The sequence below is a fragment of the Nanorana parkeri genome, unplaced genomic scaffold (genome assembly GCF_000935625.1).
Source record: "Nanorana parkeri isolate BGI_ZX_2015 unplaced genomic scaffold, ASM93562v1 scaffold1564, whole genome shotgun sequence".
Classification (NCBI taxonomy): domain Eukaryota; kingdom Metazoa; phylum Chordata; class Amphibia; order Anura; family Dicroglossidae; genus Nanorana; species Nanorana parkeri.
In genome coordinates, this window is record NW_017307832.1 from 48,739 (window position 1) to 70,171 (window position 21,433).

General features: G+C 42.8%; 1 protein-coding gene and 1 long non-coding RNA gene across 2 annotated transcripts in view; one reads left to right on the top strand and one right to left on the bottom strand.

The window, feature by feature from the left end:
• Positions 1-1,849: 1,849 nt before the first annotated feature.
• PPP2CB (protein phosphatase 2 catalytic subunit beta) overlaps positions 1,850-21,433 on the bottom strand; it is a 32,651-nt gene continuing 13,067 nt past the window's right edge. The window contains exons 2-7 of the mRNA XM_018570643.1: positions 14,275-14,484; positions 8,605-8,778; positions 7,575-7,664; positions 5,381-5,542; positions 4,874-4,992; positions 1,850-2,558 (exon numbers count right to left, since the gene is read on the bottom strand). Coding sequence (XP_018426145.1) covers positions 2,486-2,558; positions 4,874-4,992; positions 5,381-5,542; positions 7,575-7,664; positions 8,605-8,778; positions 14,275-14,484 — 828 coding nt within the window. The 3' untranslated portion in view covers positions 1,850-2,485. The remainder of the gene's footprint in view (positions 2,559-4,873; positions 4,993-5,380; positions 5,543-7,574; positions 7,665-8,604; positions 8,779-14,274; positions 14,485-21,433) is intronic.
• The window catches only part of LOC108798843, a 19,521-nt gene continuing 13,143 nt past the window's right edge, over positions 15,056-21,433 (top strand). The window contains exon 1 of the long non-coding RNA XR_001941981.1: positions 15,056-15,066. This is a non-coding gene — a long non-coding RNA (uncharacterized LOC108798843). The remainder of the gene's footprint in view (positions 15,067-21,433) is intronic.

Genomic DNA, 21,433 nt, shown 5'->3' on the forward strand with positions numbered 1-21,433 from the left:
GTTGATTGGCAGACAAGATTCCCGTCAACCCTTAAGGCCTCATTCACACTAATAAGAGCCTGCCTGGCCATATCGGGCAGCTACCGGGAAGGTGCTGCATGTTACTGCACGCAGCAGCCTGTTCTCTATGGGAGTACGCAGCTGTACGCTCACCCAAACTGCACATCCGTGCAGATGTCTGTACTCCTATGCAGACAGGATGGATCCTGTCGGCGTCCAAGCACAAACACTTGCACGGATGTGCAGCTCGGGTAAGCGTACTCCCATAGAGAACAGGCTGCTACGTACAATCACACGCAGCACCTGTCCCTCCCGGGAGCAGCCCAATACAGCCGTGCACGCCACACGGATCTGTACGGGCCGACACTTGGTGTGAATGAGGCCTAATCGACCACTGGCTCTCAAAATACCTGAACAATCTGATTGGATGCATGTATTATTCAGGTGTTTTGAGAGCCAGCGGGGCCAACTAGAAAGATACTGAAGCTTGGCCCAGTGGGAGATTCCCCCATCCACACAGTTTAGCGTAGATGGAGTTTGAGCAGACTGTTCCCTCAATAGGACGTTTAGGTATCCCACAATGGGAATATCCTGTGAGAGTAGTAAGGCTAGCACCGAGGCCAGAACCTTGGAGAATACTCAACGTGCTGATGATAAGACTAAAGGGTAGGGCTAGAAACTGGTAATGTTAAAGTGACACTAAACTCAGGAGTTACATTTTAAAAATACACTCAAGTACCTTAACTATTAACATAAATGTATCTTATTTGTGTATCACTCGGCTGTAGATCCTCAAATCATCTCTGAATTCATGCCGTCACTGTCCTTCCTTCTGGAGGGTGGCTACTTTTGTTCCCCATGGTCCCTGTGTGTGTTGTAAAGTAGACACTGCTCCAAGCTTGCTCCTGTGATGGACTACAATCTCAATACAAATTAAATGCAAGATTGTAGTCCATCACGAGCGTGAGCTTGGAGTGATGACTACTTTACAACACACACAGGGACCATGGGAAACAAAGGTAGCCACCCTCTGGAAGGAAGGACAGTGTCAGTATGAATTCAGAGATGATTTGAGAATCTACAGATGAGTGATACACAAATAAACTACATTTTTTGTTATTAGTTAAGGTTCTTGAGTGTATTTTTAAGGGTTAACGCCTGAGTTTAGTGTCACTTTAAGTGCCCACAGCAAAATGGAGATAGCATTGATGCACTGCAGGACAATGCCATCTTGCATGGGGACATGCAAGTATGCATCCTGAATGGCTACCTCATGGAGTGAGCCTAGGACAGACTGGGTAGATTCCACGCAGAAAACATGAGTTGATTACCTGATAACTCTGTTTCCAGGAGAACATGAATGAAGACATTTAAGGCCTTCAGGTCCAAGATGGGGCAAATGAGTGCCTTTGATTTTGGAACAGTGAAAAGGTTAGATCAAACTCCTGCAACCTTTCCTTCATTGGTGCAATGACCATGACTCCTTTATTTAAAAGCTGTGCAAGAGCAGAATGGAGGTCTGCTAACCTGTGCGGAGATATAGGTAGGCTGGATAACATGGAGCAGGGTGGAACTCCAACACTACGTTTCTTACTCAGGCATTGAAGACACTTTGAAATCAGTTGTGGCCAGCTGTGTGTCCCCTTACTGTGTTGCATCAATGTGAGGTAAGTGTGCCATCATTCAACAGCCTCTACTACCCAGGGACATTCTGGCATGACAGCAGTGCCTGCACTAGGTGGAGGTAAAGCTTAATCCTGACAGGGAAAGAAGTCAAGGTATCATATAAAGCTTGGCATCCAAGGGACTCCTCAGGAAACTGTACACAGTAAACAAGTTTAACACACACTGGAGGTCTACAATTGAAAGTTTATTTGTTCAAATACACCAAAGGAGCTGCAAGCACTTTGACAAATATACAGAAAAACGTACATTAATGTTATGGCATACACTCGGGTCAGATTTCTCCAATGTATCTGTACTTGAAAAACAAAAAATATACAGTGGAGGATTAGCAGGTGCATTTCTTTTAAAATAATTCCAAATGGTATTTGTCATGCCGGCTTATCACTACAACTAAAATGTACAAAGTGGGTGCGAAGGGAGATAAAGGCCTTGCAAGTTACCCTTTACTGGTTGGACAGTTCAGTAGGAAACATGACTTACAAATACAGCAGGCAAAACTGACTAATGGACTGATTGAAATTCTGAACCGCAGTCTCAAATTGTGCTAAATGCTTAGACAACAGTATGGCACATTTTGGTCCGTGATGGGTTCTTAGCCTATTTGGAAATATAAACTGGGGAAATGCAAAGAAAGATTTCTTCTATGGGCAGGACAGTGTGATGTAAAAGCAGAATCCAATTTTTTTTAAATTAAAACATTTGTTTCTTTTGTTGGTTTCCATGTCTATATACAGACACATTTATCTGGTTTAAATGCCAAGTATAATTGCACAGATGAAGGCAATATGTTTACAATTGCTTATAGGAAATAGTCAGGAGTGCGTCGAGTAACATGCGGCTCTCCACGGCGAGGAGCTGGGTCAAACTGAAGGCTGTAGGAAAAGAAAGAGAACTTGATTAACAAAATCCCTAATGTGGCATTATAGGTAATTGAATACTACAATTTGTATCTGTAGATGTACTAGGACAGCGGTTGCGAACCTATGGCACTCGTGCCACGCGAGCCTAGGCAGGGGTGTCAGATTCGTTTGACCCAATGCCCAGCACAGGCAGTTCCTGTTGCCGGGTGGGTTAGTTTTTTCTATTGTATTTAGCTACAGCGGGGAAGCCGCTGCTCGTATAATACAAGTGATCTAGCCGCTGAGATCACTTGTATACAGCCTGCAGGTCCGTCCCCTCCATGGTCCGCCCCCACCTCTGGCTGCCTCTCCTCCCCCCCATGGTTTTTGGGGTCCCCAGCTCTTTTGAGGGACCCTGGCAAAGTACTTCAAGGATGGAGAGCAGAGAATGTCTGTTCAGCCTTCCTATCTAGGCTGTCACAGCAGAGAAAGCACAATACTGTGCTCAAATGCCTGTATTGGAAGTGACAGGTTCAATAAAGAAGATCCTGTCGCCTCCAAATGCTATCACACAGGGGTTTGTTAGCTCTGTGTGATAGCAATAATGTTAAGTGGGAAAATAAAAATGAAATAAATAAATAAAAAGTGACAAGTAAAAAAAAACATATTTGAAAAAGTAAAAAAAAAAAAAAGTGATAAATGTTTGAATATGTGTATTTCCCTATGGCAGTGATTCTGAACGTTTTCTTAAACCCCAATGCCCAAACTGAAACACAATACCAAACATATGTTCAGTATTGGCACTTTGAGATAAATTGATTTTCCGTTGCACTTGGGCTCAAAAACGTTAGCTATCACTGTACTAGGAGATGCATTAAGCGGCAACTAAAATCTATAGTTTCTTCAGTGTCAAATTATACTACAATTTTCTGGGAATACACCCTTCAGACATTTGTTGATGGATGTCAGGTACTTAAGGAGTCTCGACTGTGTATGGTCACCCGAACTGGTATGAAAATCCATAAGCTGTCCATTTTCTAGTGATTACACAAACACTCAATACAAGTACTCCCGTCTTTTCTCTGATAATGTAGTAGAGCTGCAGCTAACGATTATTTTCAAAATCGATTAGATAGTATTAAATATATAGCATCTGTGGCTCTACACACAGGGCTATGGGGTCCAAACCTTTAAAGCTTATCTAAAGCCAAACATTGTTTAGGTTTGGATACAGTGGTGCAGAGTTAGAACTAGGGATGCACCGATACTAGTACCGATTCCGAGTATTTGGCAGAGTACTCGTACTCGCCCAAATGCTCCGATGCCTAGCACGAGTACTTCCTGTATTAGGAAGCCGGGCAGCGCGTCATTACAGGCTGCCAGGACCGTGTCCAGCCCGTCACCCCCGGGGCCTCTCCAGCGAGAACACGGCCTTCCTCTGGTACCCAGCCAGAGCTGTCTGGCCGGCCAATCAGGAAGCCAGACGCTGTGTAATGACGCAGCGCCCTGCTTTCTGATAGGCCGGCTCCATGCTCCCTCGTCATGAGATGACGAGGGAGCATGAAGCCAGCCTCCCAGCCAATCAGAAAGCAGGGCTTCCTGATTGGCCGGCCAGACGGCTCCGGCTTGGTACCGGAGGAAGGCCGCATTCTCGCTGGCGAGACCCCGGGGGTGACGGGCTGGACATACCAAGGTAAGAGGGGACTTTCTTGTTAAAATCGGGAAGCCGGGTGGCGAGTATTTGCACACTGCCCTGGCTTCCTGAATGGAACTTCCGTTACTCGGTAATTGGTGTCGGCGAGTACCGAAATTTTTTTATCGGTACTCGGTACCAAAATAACGCTATCGGTGCATCCCTAGTTAGAACCAATTTCAATGTTTTATTGCAGTCTCTCCCCTTGTCCTGGTCACTATTGTCACCAGCACCTAAAGTAACGGGAACTCCAACATTTTGAGGTGTTACCAGAACAAGACTAGCAGAAGAAATATTCCAATGGGACATTGGTTCTAATAATTGTCTAACAAGCATGCATTTCTTTTTGGAGAGATTTCTTCTTGCTTCCAGGTGTGTCTATAGGACAGAATGTAAAGGGAAATCTCCTGAATGGAATACAGATGGCATAAAATTGATAGAGGTTTTAACCATTCCCTTTTCTATCCAAATTGGAATAATTGGCTTTAGATATACTTTAATGATCAATTCCATTGGCTTTGCCCAGGATAGTTGATCAAACCCTACCATGGCAAAGAAACAGAAAATCACCTCTATAGTTGCACATGCCTTTTTTTGTGTTCGGAATCCATTTGCCATATAGGTAACTGAACCCAATACTGAAAAAGGTACTTACAAGGAGTATTTAAGGGTATCATCCAGTTCCATAATAGCTGCCTGATTTCCACAACGATAACAGTAATTGGGTGCACTGAAAATGGTAACCACATTTCTGTCATGACACCAGTTGTAGCCCTGTATAAAGAAAATGACATGTAACATCTGCAGTGATATAGGTCACCAGGTAGCTTATACATGTTTAATCATTTGTCTGAAACTATAATTTACAAAAAAGGCAGAGAAATGCACTAATTTCTATCCTGTCCTACTAGAGCAGCTGGTTATAAAAGGGGGGCTCCTGCAATGAGCAACCTAGGCAGAATAGACTGCAGGTGCTCCCTATGTGACTGCAATACCAGCGCAATTTACCAAGAGATAAAAATGTTTTCATGTCTTGCTGCCCTTATATATATCAGAGGCTCTTTCAAATGTTCCCACACTATAACATGAAGATGACAATGAAGCAGGAGAGATAGAAAGTCATATTTTGTTCCGAATAAACTTTATTTAATACCAGTCTTACCTCCATGACCAGCTGATGAGCACGTGACACCAAAGTGAGACCATTGGCATGATTAAAAGTTTCCGAGATATCTTGCCCAAAAGTGTAGCCAGCACCTCTTGGAGAAATCCCCCAGCCACCACGATCATCAGGATCGGACCACAAAAGATCACACATAGGTCCCTGGAACACATCGAGAAATGTATTGGTGCCACATCGATAATTACAACAGAGAATGCATCTGGAACAAGTTACATTTCGGAAGATCTTTCTTAATCTATACCACGTTTTGTTTCTTTGCTGAATGCAGGTACAGCAATATGTTAGGCTAAATGCCAAGATATTTACAGTAGAAGAATACAAGTCCCAAGCCAGAGGTCTACAGAGAAGTTTACAACAAAAGTTTCAGTAGTTAACTGGGTAGCAGAAGGACCAGGATTAAAGAAGGATAACAGAACAAGCAGCAACAAACACTGTAAAGCTCAGCTATGTAGGTGGAAGATCCAGGGCTGGTAGATCTTATAAAATAGTTATACTGCATCAAATGGAAATGCCATTTTGTTTTTGGAGAGTCTGGAAGTTTACCATATGCAATCTAGCAAACAATGTTATAACAAAGTGGAACTAGACCCACCAATTACACTGTCCCCCAAAACAGTTACTTTCAAAGGCATGCTTCTGGTAATAGAAGGGGTATTAGATATGTGGGACAGATGTATGGGGTACAAGGTACATTCTGTGGAATACTCACCTCCATCAAAAGGTAACCTGATTGGCTTTACTTTGCACAAGGTGAAGTCCTTAATGAAGAGTTCCAAATTATGAACCCTCTCCTATGTTTTCATAACTTAAGATGGGCTGATCCCTGTCACAGTACTGTCCAGATAACCCCCCATAGAAACCAAGCAAAGTCTGTCAAACCCTGAAAACTAGGGAGGTGTTCACTTGTCTAAAAGAGTGAGGAGGTCCTTAAATCACTGGTTTAGCCTTTATTGGGGAAACATTGGAAGTCATTCTTCAACTAATGGGTATAGGAGGTTAAACTCTAGGCAAAGCAAAGTGTAAATTCCCATAGCCAGTATAGAGTTGCAACCAGCGAGCAAAAGAGGGGAAGGAGCCATGTCGCCCAACTAACTTCCAGGGAAAAAGATTTTATGGGGGAGTACGAACCTTTTAATTCTCTCCCAGTGTTCATTGAGACCACACACTCTTAATCAGATTAAGAGTTTCACTTCCTGTAACCATTGAGGCCTGGGCAGAGAACGGCCTAAAACCCTAAACACTTAAGACCAGAAGCCCTCCAGAAATACTAGCCTCACACGCACCACTGAAGTCCAGATAATGACTGGTGTTGGCAACAGAAGCAGAAATATTAGAAAGGGACCTCCACACATCAGTGACTCAGCCCAGGCACTATTATACCCAAATTTGGACATGGCACAAGGAGAGTTCAAGGCCAGTTGTGGCACTGTGCTGAAGCAATTGCCGCCCACTACCAGTAAAAATTTACAATAAAGAAGCACAGGGGAAAGGTACCTGTAGCAAAACTGCAACCAACCATTTCTAAGATGGCGGCGTAAACAGCAAAAATGAATGCCAAGTAAATAAACTGTCCTAGCAAGAGTGAAAAAATTGACTTATGTAAAACTGCCCAAGAGACGTCTCAGTGAGCAGTCTATTCTCAGCTCCAGCGGGCCTTAGTGTCAGCGTGTGATCTCAGGTTCTAGTCTGGCGCTGAAACTGGGTTCAACCGCTGCATTTCCAGATACGGTGTCTGTTAGGACACCATACAGGCAGAAAAGTTAAGCAGTGTACTAACCCCTGACCCCTTATGATGGCCGTTACGATTACTGAGTTGGTATGTCACAAAGGAGAAGAATATTTCCATCTTGAAATTCAAAAACGTCCCAACTCCTCAGTACACCAAGATGAGTTTGTGCTGGATTGTGGCCACTAGATACTTTGTTAGGTGTTTAATCTCCTACAGGCATCTGCTATATCAGTTGAAGAATAATTTCTTATGTCAACCAATGACCACTGGGGGAAATTAATACTTCAGTACTACAGGTAAAAAACTATCCTTAGATGGAAATGTTTTGCAAGAGACAAGAAATGATGGCTGAAGCAATCCATTATCTTAAACTTAGCCTGATGTTTGCCAACATTCTAAAGTTTTGCAGGTGTAAAAGACGTGTGAAGTCACCAAAATAAATACCTCATGTGGAACTTCTTGTAAACGATCCAAAGCACGGATGTGATCCAATGTATCAATAGATGGGGAGAGCCCTCCATGGAGGCAGAAGATCTGAAATACAATGCAAGTTTATTTTAATATAGCATGACGTGTCTATTTTAGATGGAAAGTGTAGATTTGGCTAAAACTTGTAGCTCTCGACCGACTGCAAACAAGTCTGTTTGCAGTCGGTCGAGAGCTACAAGTTTAGCCAAATCTACACTCAGCAATTAACTTGTGACGAAAGTTCTCCAAGCACAGTGAAAACGATTGCAGAAAACATCCCCACTCTGTAAGGACTAGGCAGCAAACCTCACCAATTAAAAAGGTAGCTTGTACTGAGGAAGTGTAGGGGCTGCCACTGTTGATCGCCTCTATTTGGAGTGTATCAGCACTTTGCATCATTGATCAGGGATTTAAAGCAGAGTAGAAGTAAAAGCATGGAGCTGGACCCGGTAATATATATATTTAAAAGTAAATAGTCTTATAAGGCCCAAAAACGCCTAACCTCAGCTCCTCTGCACAAAGCGGGGACCTTTCCTTATGGGGGTGATCCAGCTTGAGAAATCCAGTAGTCAAATCAGACTAACTTTTGATACAGACGTTTGGCGCTCTTTCTAGTTTGACTCCATCTGGATAAATGCAGATTAGGGACTGCCTGAGCTCAATTTCTGGAACTACACAGTCAGTGACTCAGGAAGTATCAATGTCAGGTTAAATCAGACAACTAGCACTTTCAGAAAGATGTCATAAGTCGTAGCCTTTAGATTTCTCTCAGCACGTTTCTTTTAACGCAAACTGCATAACAGCATTGCTAGCAAAAACTCAGAATGTAAGAGGTCACTGCCAAGCATTAATTGAATCAAATAATGAAAGAAGAGGCATCCATGCTTCTTATTTCATTATTAATAACTAAATCTGAAGAACTGCTGCAACATATAAAACTATACAGATTTTTGTTCATTTTGATTTAAAAAAAATGTAAAGCTAATATAAAATGGAATAAACATACCTGCCCATCAACTAAAGCTGTTAATGGTAAGTAGTCAAATAGATCTGTAAAATATTTCCATACGTTTGCATTTCCATACTTTCGTAGGCACTCATCATAAAAACCATACACTTGAGTGATCTGTCGAGACTCATGATTCCCTCTCAATATTGTGATGCGCTCTGGGTAACGGACCTAAAGAGGAAAAGAAATGTTTTTTAGAATATGAATTTAAATACATTGCAAAAGTATAGGGATGTCAATGGTGACAAAACATGTTACGAAGTCAGTCTTAAAACGGAAATTGTAAAACAACAATGTTGAAAGAGTATAATTACATAGAATTTAAAAAGACTGAAGATGCAATAACAAGAACATAAAAGGTAAAAGCTAACAAGGTCAACAGTCCTTTCAGTGGCGGACACACTGACATGGCTGTGGGAATTGCTATATAAAAAGTCCAATTGTACTTGCAGATTAGTCAAATCACTATTAAAGTATTATTTTCTAAGTGGAACTTTCAAAATAATATTTTGGTAGTGGTACAAAGACAAAAAGAGAAAAACAAACAATAATGGGGTGAAAACAAAAAAGTTAACAAAATGAGAGGTATTAAAAAAGGAGGATTTACAATTCCTTGGCTATAAACAAGCAGGACTACCTATCTTTGAGAATTTGCCCTTTACAAAATTTCCAATCGTAATACCATTCAAAGTTCGTCCTGCAGAAGGGTTAATGTACACGTAGCAAAAGCAAACATTGTGAAAGTGACGCAGGCAAGCGTCTAAGGTTTCAACTTTCTGCTAAGCAACTGCCACAGCCCTGGACTTGGAAAATGGCGCTGCAGTGAATCCACAGGCGGGGCTGACAGGACACAAGCAAGGCTCTGGGCTTACAAGACAGTATAGTCGGGCATGTCTCCGCAGGAATCTAAGTCATGCAGGGCTGTCGCAGTGAGATCACAATGTAGTATGAATTGGTTAAACCTCAGCTCAAAAGGCACTTTGGAGACACTTGCAGGATTTTGTAGTTGGCCCGAGTCTAGTAGCAGCTGTCGAACATACAGCAAAGCTGAGAAAGACATCCAACCTCCTTGAGAACAAGAAGTAAAACAAAACTGGCTTGGAAAGGGTATAGTTTCTAAGGCTTGGCCCATGTTTTTTTTGTGCCTATTGCCCAGGCTGCAGTATAAAGCTGGCCATACATTCCTTAGTGAAACTTTAGCAGCTCCAGAGCAAAGGCTGCTTGTAAAGCTGGCCATACACCTATAGATTACCTGCAGATTTTCTATGGTCAGATGGAAAAAGTGCAACAGATTCCTCCATATACACTTAACTGTGTGGATGGAGCAATCTCCCACTGGGCCAAGCTTCCGTATCTTGCTAGTCGGCCCCGCTGGCTCTCAAAACACCTGAACAATCTGATTGGAGGCAGGCATTGTTCAGGTGTTTTGAGAGCCAGCCGGGCCGGCTAGCAAGATACTGAAGCTTGGCCCAGTGGGAGATTCCTCCATCCACACAGTTTAGCGTAGATGGAGGAATTTGTTGCACTTTCTCCATCTGACCATTGAAAATATGCAGATAATCGATAGGTGTATGGCCAGCTTAACTGTATATACATTTAAAATGTGTGTGCCAATGGATGATAACCTGTTTTCAGTCATTCTTCAGTCATTCTAGTCTATGCATTGGCTGACTGAACACCTGTAACTGTGAAAACAATGCACTTCGAATGCGCCCGATATGTCATACCTACAGTTGTCAAGCAGGTAATTGTTGTAAAAGCCAAGCTAACCTGGTCTCTACATTAAATAAAAAAACTCCATAACATTATGATTAATAATAAAAAAACAAGCAGTTGCAAAAGCCAGCAATACAGCTACAGCAACCCACACTTACGTGTTAGCAATAGCAATTTCTGACAGTGTGCTTGCTAACGTGCATGCCGTGACTGTTGACGGAGTGTTTCGGTTCTGCACAAACTATTGGCTCCTCCGCACATTACTCCAGTATCCCAGCTCTGCACCGCCCACTGTGACAGTATACTCAATCTGCACCCCTCTCGACCCTAACCCATTTGCCCCCACTGCACCGACATGCACTTCCCAACTTGACAGCATTGCCAACTTTGCCACCACCCCACTTGCCCTCCTGTACATTTTCTCATTTACTGACACTCCACCAATGCACACTTCCCCATTTGCTTCCATTGCACCAACATGCACTTCCCCACCACTGCACCTTTGTGTACTTTATTTCACAGCCACCACACTGATACATAATTACACACTCACTGTCTGTGCACCAAGGTGCACTTTCCCATTTGCACCGAGTTGCCGCCAATGTTACCATTTACTACCAAGTCAGTGACATGCACTTCCCCACTCTGTCACTGTATTGACACTCACTTCCCTGCTTAGTCCCTGCACATCCCCACCTCTGTACTGGCTTGCACTTCTGTATTTATCCTGTTCAATGAACAGGCACAATTTTGCTGGCTGAATCTAAAGCAAAAAGTTCCAACATGCTCCACTACATGTGGAGCTTCATTTACGTCTTTGTATGCCAACGGTTTCCATCGACTCTAATACTACAGTCCTCTCATGGGCTCCCCTTTTCATTTCTATGTAGTAGTCATGCAGTTGTGCTTGCTCATTGCAGCATACACACTAGAAATTCCTTTTCTTGAAGTCTATTGAAGGGACACTAGAAGTTTAAAACATTAGGGTTATACTGTCACTAACAGGAGGATTGGACAATGGCAAACAAAAACAACTATAGGCCAGCCCAGGCTAAAAACCCTCCTACAACAAAGCAGGCTTCACTTTTGTAATAAAGCAGTACCAAGAGCCATAAGGAATAAGAAAAAGTACAATAAAAGTATGAAAAGAAAAACACTTTCATCATTGGAAAGTTGCAAATAATAGAACAAATGATATAAAAATATTAAAAACGAAAGACAGGTTGCAAAAGGGAGCAAGACAAAAAAAATTATATAAACATTAAATACAATGGTCTGTCTGAGCCACCTAGAGATGTAAAACGAGAAGCCGGAGTGTCTTAACAGGACTGATAAGCAAGAGGAAAGGAGTCTTCCTCAAAGAAGCAGTGGCTGAGAGATATCCCAAACCACATCCAAACAATGAGCAGACATTACCCTTTTGTGAACTGGAGCCAAGAGACAGAAAAACAATGTCCCGATTAAAGTGGAAAGCAGAGACTACCTTGGGAAGGAACCACAAAAGGTTCCTTGCGAGACACTTCCCTGCCAAAGTGACATCCACAATAAATAGAACCTTAAGGAGTAGAAGGAAGAATATCAGATTTAGAAGGTTCTAAAATGTAGAAAAAAACAAACAGATTCAAATCCCATGGGGACAAACTGGATAGGACTGGAAGACCAGCTTCAGAAATTGTCTTAAGCAGAAAACTCAATGCCCTCAGAAATAGAGGCCGAACCTGAGCTTCAACAGCCATGCTAGTAACCAAGAAGGAGGTAAATCAGTCTTTGGGACAGCTGATCCAGGTCATCTGGCAGAGCCTACAGTACATCTACCAGAAGTCTTACCGGGTTGGGCTAACAAATCTACCTGGGCCAATCCAGAGCAATGAGGATTACCAGAATGCCTTCTATGTGGCTACTGCGGAGCAGAGGAAGAAGAAGCCAGTTGGTTAAACAAGAGACAGCCAGATCACCCAAAGTTCCAAAATGTTGTTTTGGCAAGAGGAGATTCCTCCAACAACCAAGTCCCTTGCACTGACAAGGCAGTCAGGACTCACCCTCACCCCCAGCCTGTAGTCGGGATTCCCCAGATTCTGGGGAGAAGTGACTTTCCCAGAGAGAGAACCAACTTGTCCCATGAGAGCAGGATATTGAACTGTAAAAGGTCTGAAGTGGAATTGGGCAAAAGGGAACTGCCTTGAAGGAGACCATCAGCCCCAAGACTCTAATGCAAAAAGGAAGGGTAGGGTGGCTTCTAGATCAAAGAACACAGACATGAGACCATAGTGTGAAGATTCTCTAAACGAACAAACAATCTGTCTCAGATACTCCAAGAATGAATCTGTCAGTTTTCTGTAAGCTATATCTGAACCTCTGCAAAATTTTAGCTTGTAGCCCAAAATATATCACCATCTGCACCCAGGCATTGGGAATGCAGGCCATCCAGTAGGCCACAAGGGTCAACAGAGGTCCCCCCATTCTAGTGCACCTTCAGGTTGAGGACTTTTGGTGGATTTGGCAGCTTTCAAGTGCCAGACCTTGTGGTTGAAAGGAGAGCAGAGGCCCAGCTGAAACAAAAGGTATGCTTCATGGCAGGGACCAATGCAGATGACTTTGCAGTCTGCTCCTTCAGCTTTTTTTGATGAGAAGTTTATTTTTTTACATTTTGCCTCCAGTAGCATCCTTGCTGAAAGCATCCAGAGCCGGTCCAAAGAGACATTATCTCTTGAAGGCCATGTGTATTAAATGCTTGCAAGAAACTTCCAAAGCTCAACACTTTAGCCAAAGGGCCTATGCATATGGCCATCACAGCTTAATTGTATGCCACAGCACATCACACAATGATTGGAGGGTCAATGGAAGCAGCAGCAAGATCCGCTTTAAAGAATTTGGACAGATCACACATGGTTTGGCAAAGAAAAAATTACAGCCAAGATCAGGTGTTAAGACAGGACTTGCCAAAAAGGATCATCAATAGGCCTCAATCCACTTATTAGTTGGGTCCCGAAACGCAACTTCCTCCACGTGTATGGTAGTCACCAGATCCACAATGGGAACCGACCACTTTTGAAGAAAATCCTCACTAAGCAGGCGCAAACATAGCAAACAGCCTTTCAGGGAGTTTCCAATCCTCAAACAAAAAAAACTGGAAGAGCAGGTGCAAAGGGTATGTCACAGCAGCTTTATGAGTCCCGTTTGACCTTCCATTGCTAGACGACATGACTGACGTTGGATTTACATCGGGTGACAATTTATGTTTTTTTTAATAAAGGACATTATCTAAAAATTGTCTTTGTTTACATTTTATTTTTGAACGAGTAACAAACGGTACCACGTACCCTATACTTATTGACATGGGGGGAGGGCTGGATACCTGAGGGGGGGCCCTTACTTTAAAAAGGGAGCTTTCTGATTCCAGTAAGTCCCCTTCTCCCCTACAGACCTTCACATCCAACGGGACAGGGGCCTATTACGGATTGGGGAAGGGGATGAGGGCATCCAGGCAGCATTTTCAGATAACCCCTCATAATTCATACCAGACCATTATAGCAAGGAAAGGGGGGACCACCCATCCCTGTCACACCAGACAACATGCCCTGAAAAGAAAAAAATGGTGGCGTCCTCCCCCCAAAATCCATCCCAGGTCCTTATCCAAGCATGCAGTCTGGCGGGCCAGGACAGGGAGTGAAACCTTTAAGACCCAAAGCCAGAAACAGCAGGCTGATGCTCTAGCTTTATGTCTAAGTGGAGAGCATGCTGGAGATACCCAACACAGTATGACTTAACTCTCCTGCCCAGAGCAGATGAGACCCAGGAAGTGTGGAGCTGGTCTGCACTGCCTCTGAGGTCTGTGTTTGGCTACAAGAGGGAGGAGGACCCATACAGTATTTTTAGGACATACATTCAGCTGTTATTTCCGCAGTAAAATATAGAATACAAAAAAAAAGTGTTGTAAAGATACTTTCTTACCTTTAATGCTACAAGTAGAGTCACCGTTTCCACAGAATAATATCCTCTGTCCACATAGTCCCCCATGAACAAATAGTTGGTATCTGGGGATTTCCCTCCAATTCTGAAGAGCTCCATGAGGTCGTGAAACTGGCCATGCACATCTCCACAAACTGTTACAGGACATCTTACATCTTGCACATTTGACTCTTTTGTAAGGATTTCTTTTGCCTGCGGATTACAAGGGTTACACTAAGTATAAAACACATTTCAACTAAAACAATGGATCCTTTTGTAACACGTTCATTTTGCTAAATCAGTGTTAAAAAAAGTACCAACAGTGAAGATGGTGGCATTTTTGGCTTACAGCTCTCCAGACATTCAATATCCATTTGAAACCACAAAGAAATATATACAATAAAGAATAAAATGCCTTGTTTACTCTACTCTAAAATGTCTTATTCTTTAATATTCTTTTTTGCAGCAGTCCCATGTCACAACTGTCATTGTGCTAGGGCCGTACATGTTCATACCTGGTCACATTTTCGACTGAAACAAGGAGTGTATTTCAGTATGAGTTTACATTCACTAACAAATTATAGCGTGAGGTAGAATTCAAAGAATATACTAACGAAAAGATGAGGATGTGCAAAGTGTAGTTACCCAGAGAAACAAGAAACAATATGCTAGTACGTTGAAAGTTAGAACACTCCAGTCAGAGCTAAAAATTATCCAATGCATCCAGGGGGCATATAAAACCCATGATCAATAAGACTGGATTTACAATGCTATGTGAGCATGTGTGGTAAGCATGTGTGGTATGTAAATTAGCTTATATAATTTATCTGAACCAGCAATAGTGAACCAGCAATGCATTTCCATGCAGCAAAATGCATGAGTTTTGCGGCATCAAAAACAGGCAAATGTGAATAGGCCCTAAATAACATGTATTCGATAAAATACCATCACTGAAGGTCCGATTGTTCCTTTTGTTCTACTTTTAGCACTATACACTGAACAGTCATCACTGCAGAGACTGCTTGTTCCTGGATATTTGCCTGTGGGCTTTTAGATGCATAAGAAATAATGCATAAATCAATATTGTAAATGCTGTAAATTCAGCAGATCCCTGCGATAATTTTTTTTAGTAAACAGAAAAAAAAAAAAAAAATAGCAAGAAAGCAGCAGAAAAACAAACATACACACTTTAAAATTAGGGGTGCACCGATACCGGTTTTTCGGTACTCTCCAATACTGAGTACCAATACTAGTACCTCCTGTAGCATAGAGCCGGGAGGCACATTATCGTTCTGTACTCGATGATACCAAGTACCGATACCGGTACTTCCGCTAGCATAGACCTGGCTTCCCAGCCAATCACCATTGAGCCGGCCAATGAGCATTGAGCCGGCTACCCGGGCAATCAGAAAGGCATGTCATTAACCACCGCCCGGCTTCTTGATTGGCCGGAAAGCCAACTCCATGCTGTTTGGTCGGCTTGATGCCAATTGGCTGAGAAGCCGGCTTCCCGGCCAATCAGCATCGAGCTGGCTTCCTGGCCAATCAGGAAGCGGTCACCATGTTCCCTCATGGCACTGCTGGTCAGAGGAAATCTCCCTCTGACCAGAAGTTCCAGTATCGGTGATAAGTATCAGAGCATTTGGGCGAGTACTCATACTCGCCCAAATGCTCGGTATCGGTGCATCAATACTTAAGATGCTTTACTCTCTCATCCACCCAAAGACATAGGAAGCCTTTCACGTTTGTTTTATGCTGCCTACAGGACTGCACACAGCATTGTAATAGCAGCTCACTGCTGCCGCTTTGCTTTGGCTCTTTGCAAAACAGCCACAAGGAACTCTGTTCTTCAATCCATTCCTGCTGTCGGCCATAAGTGACTGGTAATTTTTAGCCATCGGAGCCTCATTTTCTGGGTATCAGGAGTACCTGAGACCTTGCCTTGTACCCTTAACCTAAATTGCCTTGGTGTTACACTGTTGCAACATGTCTGATTTTAGACACAAGAGGGACAGACCCGCTGCAATTGGTGCCCTTAGCTCACACTAACAGCTCCAGGATGGCTTGCTGTGCAGTGCTATTTCCAATCCTGGGTCTTTTAGAGCCCTAGTGCCACAAAAACCTTCTCATTGGCCCTGCTGCACTTACTCTTTCTCCATGAAGATTCAAAACTTTACATGTTACTCTCTCCCCTCAAATGCTTATTAGACTTAAAGTCTTTGGGTGTGGGGAGGTGGTGGGCTTTGTACATAAGTGGGCTACTGTGGATACGGCAGTGTCCCATCTTAAATCGACAACCATACCAGTAAAGGATGCACTTTAAGTACCCAACTGATACGGAACTGAAAGCCATTTCTAGAACATGGTTCTCGCTGGCCGGTCCTGCTCTTTACCCTATCCTGGCTTTGACTCATCAAAATCCCTTAAAAAGACATCTAACCGCTGCTGCAGTTGAACCCTCACTTATAGAACACACAGAGCAAAACAGCTGTAGCATTAAACTTGTGTTTTTCTTCTGCATGTGTAAGGTACTTTAAAGTGCTGAGCTGCAAAACCCACTCCTAAACAGCATATGGTCTGCATTGCCTTTAACCACTCGCTGACCTCGGTGTTTACTCCCTCTTCCTGGCCAGTGGAGTTTTTCAGTATTCAGCGCTGCGGTACTTTGACTGACATTTATTCCGTCACGGAACGCTGTACTGAAATGAGTTTTATACCAAAAAAGAAAGGACAGCTTTCTTTTGGTGGTATTTAAATCACCACTGGGGTTTTATTTTTTTACTATATAATAAAAATGTACCGAATATTTTTAAAACAAAAACAGTTTTCCCTTTATTATAACCCAATTTTAGGTAAAATATAAAAGACTGGGTCATGACGGGTAAATAGAGAGTCCATGGTCACGTCGCACTCCTGACCGCCAAATACCTTCAAGAAGCTGGTGCTGCGGTAGTCAACCGGTGGCATACGTTATGGTCACAGGTAGAAGAAGACACCTGCACTCCAGGTTGATAAATAAACGTCTATTTATTGACGTGCAGTGTAGCAAATAGCAACGAACGTTTCGAAGTCACAAAGGATCCCCTTCCTCAGACGTTTATTTATCAACCCAGAGTGCCGGTGTCTCTGCTTCTACCTATGACGGTTAAATAGACACCAAACATGTGAAGCCTTAACATTGCGCGCGCCCGGGAAATCGCAAATCTACCATAGCCAAAACTGGCCATAGCCGACGCTTTCAAAGATTTTACCGCTCATAAGTTTAGTGTTTTCAGTGATTGATGGCCCTAAAATGATTGCTCTCACTGAGACGTTTGCGGCGATGTGCAACACGTGCGGCGTAATTGGTGCAATCGTCGTTTTTGTGTGTAGGCGCACCCAGCGCATTTTGCACATCTATGTGGGGGAGGGGACTGTAAAAAAACATTGTGGGTTTTTTTTTTGTGTGTGTAAATTTTACTTATTTTGTGGGCAATTTTTTTTTTTACACTTACTTTATTGTCATCACATATCGGGGATAAAAATCCCCCTATGTCATATCATATTACAGTGACAGGTCCCCTTTATGGAGACATCAGGGGTCTCCAAGACCCCTGTCACCTACAGACCCCCAGAGAAGCTGAAGCACAGATCTGCTTCACCAGCTTCTCTCCGGTTTCTGTAACGGAGAGTGACAAAGGAATACGGAAGTGATGTAGTAAACATCACTTCCAGCATTCAGAGACCGGGGAGAAGAGTGGAGGGAGATCGTGTACTGATCTCCCTCTGTTCTCCTTGCACGGAGCCACACTGCCGGTCCCGGATCGGCTGCCCGGGAACGCGGGGATGGCGACCACGAGAAGAGGAGGGGGCACAAAGACTTGCATCATACAAGCGATGCCGGACTGCTTGTATGTAAACGGCCGTTGCGGGCCATTTAAAATTCTGGCGGTTTCTTGCTCGTGCGCGTCTTCGACTGGCCCTGGGCCTCCCCTTTTTTTGCTTTGCAAGTGTCCAATCCTCCCGTAGGAGGCAGTTTAACTCAGAGGTGAAATACTTTCTGTGCCCCTCCCCTCAATAGACGCCAAAAAAAAGCATTGTACGCTGAGAAAAATAAAAAAAAAAAAAAAAAAAAAAAAAAAAGGAGCAGCAGAAGAAACAGAAAAAAAGACAAAAGGAAAGAGTGGAGTCTTCCTATCACCGCTTTCATAACACAAAACACAGCACCATTTTTTGGTCAAGGCCAGTGACAGACTGTTTTGTATATGTCATTTTTTTATTTTGCTAATAAATTAATTTAATGTCTAATTGAGTAAACATTGACAGTATTTGGGCATTCAGTTTATTTAGTTAGCAAACACTGCAGCTAACAAAACTATATTAGACTAGAAGTATATGTAACCCTAATCACTAAAATCTTAGGCCCCATTCACACTGCGCAATTTGCAAATTGCGCGTTTGTTGCGCGATTTGTATTTTGCGCGCAAATCGCGCGATATCGCGCAAATGCTTGCATTGAGCAAGCGAGAATCGCGGCAAAATCCGCTCCAAAAAGGGTCCTGCTGTAGCGACACACGACCCGCGATAGCAGGACCCTTTGCCCCATTGAGATGCATTGAAGAGCGATATCAGCAGGGTTTCAAGGGAAAAAAAAAAAATGTTAAAAATGCATGTATTTTTCCCCGTTTTTTTTGGACATACACCTTAAGGCTGGGTGTACGGATTATGCGCGTTTGACACGTGTTTTTACCGCGATTTGCGGTAAAAGAAACGTGCAAACGCGCCTTTACGAGGGCTATCCGGCTGTATCCTAATGGATACGTGCGGCAAATACGCCCCAAAGAAGCTCCTGTAAAACGCCCAGGTGGGAACCATGCCCATAGGCAATTATTGGTTTTCACATGTTGAGCGTTTTACAGCGCGTAGGAAAGCCAGGCCTTAGAAAGCTCTTAATGTGTGTGCCAATATGTGCACCACCTATTTATCAAGCTCACACACACAAATATTTAAAATATGCTGGAAAGCCAATATAAAACATACCAAGAAAAATGTAATCCTCTTTTGGAATGAGCAAAACATATTAAGCATTTCAAGTTGAAACAAAAAGAAATCAGGCTGAATAAATGTTCATTAGGCCCCATTCACACCTAGGCGTATTGTAATATGCGCGTCTGTCGCGCGGTAAAAAGTCACGCGATTCCGAAGGCTACTTGGCTGTATCCCAATGGAAAACGCCCTACAAAACGGCCCAAAGTAGTCCCGGGACCTTTTCAGGCGTGGGCCGTTTTGTAGGGCGTTAGGGACGGGCGGAAATACGGCAAGGTGGGAACGAGGGCATTGACAATGCAATTTATATTTTTGACCGTTTTGTAGAGCGTTCGTCGAGTGTAGAACGCCCTACAAAACGGTCAGGTGTGAACGAGGCCTTATAGTTAGAACAGAGATGGTCAAAAATGTTTCTATATTGTGGGTGACTATTAAAATCATGATGCTGCCACAAAAAACTGTCTTGTCTAAATTGTACAACATTGGATGGGAAAAAAAGAGTTTCTCTCCAAACTACAATAAATTTGGGAGGCCCAGTCAGGGAGAGTGGTTAAAGAGCTGCAGCATCAAAGATAAGATACCACAGTCAAAGTTCCAGATAGAAAGAAAGACTTGTGAATTGGGCTTTGTGGCCCAACATACACTGCTCATTCAGCTGTGAATGCCAGGGTCAAAGTCCCTTTCAGCCATAAACTACGGTATTTGGAAATTAAAAAGTTATTACCTTCAACAATAAAAACACCATATCAGGTTACAAAGTCACAAACAATACATTTAAAGCTTAAGAAGCTTGCCAGAGCATGATAGATGGATGGACTGAGAGACAGAGATTGATTATTTTGTGTGGCAAACCATCATTCCTGTCTCTGCACAGAAAAGAAAAGTCAAAGATTTTCCAAAATTTGAGAATCTCCATGTGGTAATGATCACTTCTAAAGATCAGAAGCGCTCATTGCAACACCCCTACCTTATCAAACTGTTAAATGTGATGCTTGACCCAATCACATTGCTCATTTTTGGGGGGTTCAGTATGGCTAAGTCCTAGTCTCTTGACTGGTTATATTGAATATTTGAGATGAGATTTATTATATCTGTAGACATAGGAAGGGCACTGCTATTTTCCAGGAGGAAATCAAAACAAAGTACATTTTACAAAAGTACACAGTGCTGCTGCATGTCTACATTTTCCCTATAACATAACAAATCAACACTTCTTGAGTTCAGGTCCACTTTAAAGGAAAGCCAAGCTAATAATCTGAAATACTAACATGGCAATGAATTGTACCAAAATATGTTTTATATCCGTTATAAAACCTTGTAAGGCTTGCAACAAAATGGATTTTGAGGTCTTTTCAACTCCTCTTTACTATATGCCATATGGATGGCTATGGTGCTCATTGAACCGACAACCTACACAATGTCTGACACACACTATAACTAAAAACGGCATACAACTTTCTAAACTGACAACACTGCTCTGTCAACAGAAAAGCAATAAATAGAGAGAGAAGTCTGTAGTCAATAAGTTTGCAGTAAAACTAACTGCAGGCTCCAAGCTCACTACTGTGATGGACTACAATCTCACTAGAGACTGTAGTCCATCACAGTAGCCTGGTGCAGTGGCTACTTTACAATACACACAGGGTCCATGGGGAAGAAAAGTAGCCACCCTCCAGAAGGAAGGACAGTGTCGGCACCAATTCAGAGATGATCTGAGGATCTACAGCTGAGTGATACACAATGTACATGTTTTTTAATAGTTAAAAAGATACTTGAATGTATTTTTTAGATTCAACATCTGAGTTTAGTGTCACTTTAAATGGATATAAGGCAACCGTTTTACCTATAAGAAATAGAGTGGCGTCCTCTCTCTAACCTACTGGACAGTAAAAGAGCACAAGTAGACTGATGAGTTCATCCCTCTGCTCTTTAGGCTCTCTCCTCCTATCAGCATGCTGCGTGCGAGTACTTTTGCATACAGCACACCTAATTTTCTCACAGTCCTACCACTGCCTGTCCGAGTTTCTGTGCTGCAGTATAGAGGACTGCAAGAGTCTGATATCAAGATAAAAAGCTACTTACAAAAACTGCACTCAAAGCAACTTTTTAAACTATACAATTGTACCCTGCAAACACC